This window comes from Brassica rapa, chromosome A04, assembly GCF_000309985.2.
Source record: "Brassica rapa cultivar Chiifu-401-42 chromosome A04, CAAS_Brap_v3.01, whole genome shotgun sequence".
Lineage (NCBI taxonomy): Eukaryota > Viridiplantae > Streptophyta > Magnoliopsida > Brassicales > Brassicaceae > Brassica > Brassica rapa.
In genome coordinates, this window is record NC_024798.2 from 20,444,476 (window position 1) to 20,453,814 (window position 9,339).

General features: G+C 38.2%; 1 protein-coding gene across 2 annotated transcripts; it reads right to left on the bottom strand.

The window, feature by feature from the left end:
- Nucleotides 1-345: 345 nt before the first annotated feature.
- Nucleotides 346-3,241, bottom strand: LOC103865914 (G-type lectin S-receptor-like serine/threonine-protein kinase SD3-1). 2 transcript variants are annotated; one of them, XM_033289769.1, is made up of 2 exons: nucleotides 2,975-3,241; nucleotides 346-2,756 (listed from the first exon to the last, which is right to left on the bottom strand). In XM_033289769.1, the coding sequence occupies exon 2, from the start codon at nucleotides 2,730-2,732 to the stop codon at nucleotides 459-461; it is 2,274 nt and encodes a 757-aa protein (XP_033145660.1). In that variant the 5' UTR covers nucleotides 2,733-2,756; nucleotides 2,975-3,241; the 3' UTR covers nucleotides 346-458. The 2 variants fall into 2 exon arrangements, with proteins under 2 accessions (XP_033145660.1, XP_033145659.1); XM_033289768.1 differs by having other exon boundaries at nucleotides 346-2,880; nucleotides 2,975-3,234.
- Nucleotides 3,242-9,339: the final 6,098 nt, after the last annotated feature.

Sequence of the window (9,339 nt, forward strand, 5' to 3'; positions counted from 1 at the left end):
ATAATTTATGTTTCTATTTTTAATTTTTTTTAAATCTGGAGCTTATTTGACCGCTTCACTTGTATATATTACTATTAAAGGGCATGGACTGATGGACATGTCCATTGTGTGCAATCTACACCTTGCTGATACTGCCTGTGAACCAAACAAACTTACAAAAGAATGCTAGCTTACGTACTGTTCCAAAGGACTAATAGTTAATTAACCAAGTTGCAAATGTTTGTGAACATGTCAGAATGGCAATCACATGTTATGTCAATCAGAGGCCCAAGATTAGCCCAATTATCAAGCCCAGCAGAACCAGGCAAAAGACACTTTCCTCTTTTCTTTTAACAGCATCAAAGATCAAAGGCTAAGTAAGACCTTAATAAAAAAAAAAAAAACAAGATTCATCATCATTATCATCCTTCACTACAACTTGTTAAATCAGATACCTCAAACTATACAAACACTTAACTTCACTCTCTTACAGACTCATACAAAGACTGACCAGACTCTGATGAGTTAGTAGCCGATGATCTTGCACAAACAAAAGGCGGTGGCGGTGGATCAACAGACAATGTACCTTCCAAAACCTTCACCACTTCCCCCATAGACGGTCTCAACCGCTCATCCACCTGAACACACCAGAAAGAGATTCTCAAAACCCTCTCAAGCTCCTCTACATCAAACCCACCTTCTAAACTTCTGTCCACAACGGTTTCTCCCCTCCCTTCAATCCATTCTCTATACACCCACTCCTCCTCACACCCACCAGTCACCAAAGCTAACACCATCTTCCCAAAATCCTCAACGTCTTTATCAGCAGCACACGAGCCAAATCCATATTCTGTCAGCTTAGCTTCAAACTCCTCACCTATCAGAATGTTCCCAAGGCTCAAGCTCCCATGACTGACGAACTCTCTGCACTCCGAGTGGAGATAGAAGAGAGCTTTCGCCACGCTTAAGCAAACGTCGTTTCTTCTCCTCCACGTTAGGTTTTTAGCGTGGTGGTCAAGTAAAGACCCGTTCTTAGCGTATTCATAAACAAGAAACCTCTTCCCTCGCTCACAGCAATAGCCTTCAAGCTTTGCTAAGTTCTTGTGATGCATTGTCCCAATCTTCGCCGCAGAGCTTCTAAACTTCCTCTCCTCTGTCAACGCTCCTTCAATCTCTTTAACCAAAACAAGTTCGTTCTCGGACATAACCCCCTTGAACATCTTTGGTCCTATGTTATCCTCAAAGTCATTAGTCATCTCCTTGATCTCATCAACAGAGAACACAACCACTCCTTTGGGGTTGGGGTTTCTCACCCGTTCAGCTCTCTTCACAGCTTCCTTCTTCTTCCTCTTATAAACATACACAATGACACAAACCTGGAAGGCAAGAAACAACACAAACGTAGTGGAAGTTACCCCGAGAAGACAAGAGAGACAGACACTATGACTCTTCTTCGTCACACTCCCCACTACTTCCCCCTTTGAAGGATCAACAGCCCTTGGGTCTAAACACGTTTTAACATAAGACACCGAGCTCAGAGACGCATCATAGTATCCACTAACGTATCTAGTCAGCTTCATTACACACTGAGGCTTCTCCACATCGTTCTTGTAAGTAACCGCAGTGCAAGCATCATCCTCCAAACACATCTTCTTGCATCTCAGTGAGCTAACCGGAGACACAACGGTATCATTAGCCGGATAAATCCCATACAACTCCATGTTCTCGAACGTCACCATGCTGAAACCAGACTTGCAGCTTAGCTTCTGGTAAGGCGTCAAGCACTTGGATGCAAAAGCGTTGTAAGGACAAGTGCACTGAGAGTCTCCTGAGCCGTTAAAGGAGCAAACTTGCGATCCGCAGGTGGCGAATACACGGCACTGATTCTCAACAGCTTGCCAGACAGTTCTCCAAGTCCTTGAAGACTCCTGGAACGAGTACATTCTGAGGTTACCGTCTCTGTCTAGTCTAAGGAACCGGAACTTCACTGTGTCGTTATGATCTTCTCCAAAAACAGACCAAACAGGTTTAGTAATGTCTTGATGAGACACAAGTAAAGCTCCCTCTGGTGTAAGAACAGCACTGAGATTCTCCCTCTTCTTGACTGCTTCTTGGTTGGTGCTTGACCAGAAAGTGATGTTACTCTCCCACCTCAGCTCCAACCTCCCTGAACCCACCATGTGGAGGCTGTAATAGCTAGACCTGGAACTCTCACTAGCGGCTCTAAGCATCTCAAAAGCCTTCAGCTTTTGGTTCGGAAGTAAAGTATCAGCAGGAGTGTCAAAGCTCTCCCAAACAATCTCCTCTTTATCATCCAACAACACGAGGTTACCATCATCACCTAGCAAAGCAGAGGAAACAGAGGAAAAAACAGAGAACCGGTTTGTTTTGCTGGTCCAAACCGGTACACCCAAGGAAGAATCAAACAAAACCAAATCTCCATCAGAAGTGAGTTCGAAGTAAGAGGCGTTGTCTGAAACGGAGACACCAGCTCCAGCAACCCAGACGACTCTTCTTTGATCAGAAGGGATGGATTGGGAGTTAAACCGGATACCGATGCTAAACCGGTTAGGCAAACCGGGAGGGGTGAAGAAACCTAACGCAAAGTCTCCGTTTTTAGATACCCACGAGGCGTTTTCTTCACCGACCACGAGCTTGGAACCGAGCTGAATCTCTGAAGCCACGAAGGGGAGGAGGCATAGAGAGAGAGACAGGAACAGAGCTTGAAGAAGAAGGTTCATCTCTGTTTTCATCTCAACATCATTTTCTCAATTTTCCTGAGAGAAAAGATTTTGAAAAATCTAATCTTGAAATGTTTGGCAGGTAATTAAAGGTCTCACCTTTGGACCCACATCAAAGTTTCAAGTATCAAAAACTTGACCGGAGCAATTAAAGATTTGACTGTAAAAACAGAGACTTTAAGCTTTTAAAAAAATGGGACCCAAGAATAACAGAGAATGAAGCTGTAAGAGGAAGACAGAGAGGAGGCACTAACCCAGTAGCAGGTAGATGGAGAAGTAGACAGAGGAGATTGAGAGAAGGAGATAGCAAGTGGTGGTGGTGTGGATACTTTTTGAGAGAATATCTAAACCGGTTTTAGGTAGTGTGAAAGAGGAAGTGGTTTTTAAGGGAAAACATTTTGTGAAGAAGGCTTTAATTGAAGTTTGTCTTGTTACCGTTTACGAGTTGTCTTTTTAAAGAATGCAAACAAAAGGAGTGTTATTACAGGAAGATAATGAGGATTTAGTTATAGTTTTCGAAACGAGTTTAGACGATGATATTGATAATAAAGCATCAATAATTACAAAGTTAAAAAAAAAAGAAACATAATTACAGTTCTACTAATGATTTGATAAAAGAAAAAGAAGTTGTTGGATTTTTTTTTACCTTACTTAAATAAAAAAAATGTCACATTTATAATTAACACTCTTATAAGGTGAATCAGACTTGAGTTTCAGTGAAAATAGAAACGTAAATATAGTCATTAACTACTTGACTAATAAAGGCATTCTTTCAATAACTCTATAGATGAATTTGTTGTGATTGACATTAGATCACAGTCTAGAGATGGTTGGTGCTGGGTCCTTGGGTAATGGGTATTAGTGCCGGCTGGTTCCGGGCCAGGGGGATTAGATGGTTGGCAATCGGAAACCATGTGCGGATTACGGGCCTTTGGGCAAACGGAAACCACGTGCGGATTACGGGTCACCTTTGAACCTCCTGTTTTAAAAAAAAAAAAAAAAAAAAAAAAAAAGATCACAGTCTAGAGATGTAATTAATCACAATATATCTGAGTTTTCTCATTGATGCGTGTTTTCAATCTTTTGATTTGTCGGTAAATCTTTTGATTATCTTTTCTATTAAACAAGTAATTTAATAATGAGAGGGTCAGCTTTGGACAGGCAGGGTTTGACGAGTTGATTTTGCCTCGGTTGAAGAATGTCGCGCACTAGCAGTCTAGCACGTGTGTCTAAAATCCGCTTTGTTTATTTATCTTTTCAACTTTTTTTTTTTTTTTAAAGAAATCTTTTCAACTTTTAAAAACAATATTTCACCGTATCTGAATTCAAAACACAAAAAATTACAGCATAACCTCGATGTCAAAGTATGTAAAATTATTTTAAAGGAGCAAACAATTACGTGTTAGTAGTTAATACTTAGTAGTTAGTACCAATATACTAAAAAAAAAAATTCGTTATACTTCCATGTGGGAGTATTACAAAAGTAATGAACTAGTGGAAGACGAGAGAGATTCCTTTGTTAAGCTTTTAGACTTTTCCATTTCTTTAAGTTTCAAAAGAAACCTTTCTATCACTCTTTTTTACTAGAGAATCAATGCAAATCACTTTGTAATAAAGTCTCTATACGTTGCATGCAGGTTATATACAAATACAATCCATGAGTCTTAAATAAAAAAAATAGTAATCACATTTCCTTACATTGGTATTTTTGTATAAGTGCAACCATATAATAATAATCTGTTCACAAAATGAAAATCGATGATCATCAAAGTCAAAGCAATAATAGTACGCCGAACCATAGAAAGAACTTATAGAGATGGAACAATTGGATATTCAGATGGAGAGGATATGGGTCTTGACATAATATTCTATATTCACAGGGTCCACTAAACTGATCATTCATCTCCATTTTAGCATGGAGCAGTTGGCCTAATTGCTTCCATTTTCTTGTAATTTATCTAATAATTATAATTTGTATTACTTGAAAAAAAACAATATGAAATCTAACACTACTAAAAGCAGAATAAACAGAGCACACAGCATGCCACGTAGGATTTTTTATTCAGTCCAATCAGGTTCATTTGTTTATACACGTCATACTTACCGTTTTCTTTTGCCTAAAGTCGAGTAAAAATTTCGTGGGCTTCCTGATTAAGCTTTGGGCTTTATGGAATTGCGACTCGGGCTTCGGGGTGCGACAAGAATCATTTAGTTGACCCGACCTCCGAAGATGACGATCCTCCTCACCCTTACCCCTTCGTTTTCTCCGAACGAAGAGAAAAGAACCGTAGACTCCATCGATTCAATCCTACGCAATCAATTGTTTCGTTCCGATCAATCAATACGCCCATTATGATTCCGTCAGATCGACTGGAGAATCTGTTCCACCAGTGAAACTGTTTTCAGCGAGGTTAAGCCTCACGAGGTTAGTGAAACTGAACAAGCTCTCGGGTATTTGCCGGAGAATCTGTTTCCTTGCAGGTAGAGGTGACGGAGATCGGAGGAGGTGGTTAGATCGAGAGTGAGAGAGCCGGCGAGGGCGTTGAGACGGAGGCTCAGTGTTCGGAGACGAGTTAAGTTTCTGAAAACACCGTTCGGGATGGTGCCGGAGAGAGAGACGCCGGTGACTCTGTTGTTGTCGCATTTTACGCCGGCCCAGTTGCACGGCGAGGTGTGTCTGATGTCCCAGCAGAATGTGCGGCCGCCGACGGAGGAACGGAGAGAGAGAAGAGCGGCTTTATTGGCGTTGAGGTCTTGGGTTGAAGGGAGAGGGAGAGAGAGTAGGAGGGTTGTGAGGAGAACAGAGAGAATCGTCATGGAGGAGTTGGGGAAGACTCACGTTGTGCGATGATTCATAGAAGGAGAAGGAGAGAGAGAGAGAGAGAGAGAGAGAGAGACGGTAGAAGAAAGAGAAGGCTCTTTTGCAGAGCTGTGGTTATAGAGACTGAAGTGAAAGCATTCAACAGCCTAATCCTAGATGTAACAAACGCTGCTGCAGAATGAAAATGGAATCATGTAGGTTGGTTCTGCTGGCTCTGCTGCTGCTCCACGCACCCTCTCCTCTGATGCGCCTGTGCTCGCTTCAGAGCCGCGGCCAAAGCGTTGGAGAGCGAAGGCTGGGTCTGAAACAGAGGGTTTGGATTCGTGGGAAGCCTGTTGAGAGCAACGTTGAAACAGAGCTCGGCAATGGAGAGAAGGATGAGCCATTTGTCGACCAAGGGATGTGAAAGGATGAGACTTTAGACATGCCCGTCGGAAAAGATTGGATTTGTTTTGTTTTTTATTTTTGTTTTTTGTCTTCACTGATCCCAGAGTTGCTGAGAGAGTCTTATTGCTTCTATACGTAATTGATATTAAATTTTAAGTTTTCATCAAATTTCTTTTGAGCCAATATTTCATTGCTTCAGTATCAATCTGCTTCTTACAATAATTCATTGTTTGGAACAGAGGTTACTGCTCTTCCAGGTAAAGCTATTCGTTTAATCATTCCTATTTTTGACTATGTCTTCTAAATATTTATGCTGATCTTTGTCAAAAGTTTTTGTATTCTAGACAGATATAATAAAGAGAATCGTTGTTATTTCATGGTGCTTAATCTAACTCAGCTGCTTTCTTGAAATCTCATTGGTCTGATTTACTCACAAGTATAAGGTTTACTCGCTAAACAGGTAAACAGTATATGATATGGGAAGGAGAAGCAGATTCAAGCAGTTATTATTAAGGAAGACACTGATCCTCAACTAATAATTTCTACAAGAACATGTATTACTTTGCATATTGAGTTCTTTATGCTTTGGTATTTCTTTTGTAGCTCAGTTCAAGTATTTGTTCTGTCATTAAAACCCTTCATCTAAAACTACCTCTTTTTCTTAGGAGAGGTGAACCAGCATGAAAAGGGATTTGCAGGACCAGAGCGAATTCAGAAGCTCGTGAAAAACTATTATCAGTTTGTTTCTCTCACTATATACACGTGGCAGGAAAAAAGGATACACAAAACAGGTATGATCAACATGATGACAAATATCTGAACTTAATCATGGCGTAAATGCCCCAATGCTCTGCCTGCAAGGGAAAAATGTTCTATGTAGTTGAGTTACATGTCAGAAAACATCTAAGATTCTTATTTGGATGCTTGGTTCTCTCTTATACAGGTTGAAGTTGATGATGATTCAGCTGTGCCGGAAAAATGAGATGAGCAAGATGACCAAACTGAGGTATACCTTCTTCTCTTATCATGTTCTGATAATTATATTGATAAGCATCAGAGAAATATATTGATCCGAATCAGGGAATAGCTAGATGTTCAAGTATCGTTGCTCACTACTTTTTAACGTGTAACCGAGAAAAAAAAGACCAAGAAGGTCGTTGAGAAATACTGGGAGTGGGAGCTTGCTAATGAGACGCAACCAATTTGGGTAAGGATTTAGGACTGCTCTATGTATCTCATGTGCGCTAAGAATCGAAATTATGGAACCAATTAAAGAGTTTATTTCTATTTGTTGCAGCTCCATAACTATAAAGAGGTGACAACAGTGGAGTACAATGAGTTTTACAGAATAACTTTCAACAAGTATTTGGACTCATTGGCATCACCCCACTTCTTAATAGAGGTACGTTGGAGGGAAGACATCTGTTGGAATAGTATATATCCATGAAACAATCCAAGCAGGTTATGATTTGTATCTGTTAAAAAGTGGTGACACAATGTTGATCCACTAATGTTATATTGTTCTTAAACTGTTACTTTTAATTCTCTTATTGTAGCGTGAGGTCGAGTTTTGATCCATGGGGAAGGATGATGTGGTTAATTAAAAGACAAAGAACATATGTTTATGTAAACGAGTTTTCAAAGTTATTTTGACGGGAAGCTGGTGAGAGAAGTATCTCTTGGTGTGGCATTTCAAGAGATTTGTTTTTCTATTTTGTATTGCTATCCGCTTTTGTGGTGCTTTGTGAACAGATTCCTCAGTATTTGAGCTTTATTGAGGGTGTTTGTGGACTCACACGATCTTCCATTAACGTGTAACATGAGATTCTTCAAGAAAGTCACACTGTAAGTGTTAATATCAATTTTTTTATGTGAACCCTCGAGATATTTGTTATGTTCTTTTTTTGAAGTGCCATATTCTTAAGCTTACCATTTTGAATTATGTCTCAGAGGTGCAGATCATGAAGAAACGTCTGGTGGAGAAAGATTCTGGTATGATTTTGAGAATTTACCTGAGTGTAAATAGAGAAGTATGCTTCAAAATTTTGACAATATTTTCTCTCTCTTTTTTGCCATGTTACAAGTCCCTGATATGTTCTTTGATGATTTTCCTGACGAATGAGAATGACAATGTTAAACTTTTTACTTACAAAGGACTATAATGGTCCATATCCAGCTCTAATTTTACAGTTGAGTTATATATTGGCTAACAAATTTTAGCATAAAGAAAAGGAAATATACGTAGATGTTGTATATGTAATAGCTAGCATGGGAAACAAATGAGATATGTGATCTATTATGTTGATCATTTGTAATAGCTTTTATAAATATCCAACTTTTGTGCTCATATTTTTTTTGCTGGGCAAATTATTTTTTCCAGCAGTTTATATCAGGAGTCCGCTATTGCCATGCAGTAAGAAATGACTACAAATTTTTCTTTAACTCTCAGCAGACTTACTGAAGCTTTGTTTATCATTAATTTTGTCACATTATTTTCCTTATATAGTAAATACGACACAGAGTTAGAGAAAATTGGAAATATATCACTTTTTTATAATGAGGTTTGGATGCAATCATATATGGCTCGGCTTTCCGTTTTGGTGCAAAGAAGATTTTGTTTAGGATAAGGTTAATTTAGGTTTAGTTACAAAGTGGATGATGATTTAAAATCCTAGAAACTCGGAATGACTCATACCAAATATTATTCCAAGTATTATATATTTTTTCAATATTTTACTATTAATATTGATTAGCATGTATTTTTCTTTCCTTTAATGGGGGTTCAATAGGAGAATACATGTATCAGAAATACACCAATAACCAACAGTCATTAGTACATAATGTTGATTAACATTATATTATTAGTATCTAATATCTACAATGCCCTCTATCTCCATTTTTAGAACATCGATGATAAAAAAATAAGAACCTCATGAACGCTAATAATATTTTAAAAAATAATACTTCGCAGAGAACGACATAGAGAAAAAGTGTTTGATTGACTGTGGTTTTAATTGTTTTTCTTTAGGATGTATGTTGTAAGCTTTTCTACTGTAATTATAGATTCTATCGATGTAGACTTATATTAATAACTTTCAAAAACATTATAAAATTTTAGAAAAATTGACTTGAAAAACTAATATATTATTAATTTAAATTTTAAGTTGTAGCTTTAAATTATTTTCTTAAAGCATGATTGGTAAATTAAAGGAGTTGTGAAAAAAAAAAACTGTGGAAAGCACACAGATCACTTACCAACCATCTCACAAAATCATTTTATTTTTACTAATAAGCAATTACATGTTTACCTTTTATCAAGGTATTTGCAAAAAATATATATTATATCCACCATTTTTGAAATTAGAAAAGAAATTCAACAGTTTTATTTTTCATGTATACTTCTAGAAAATT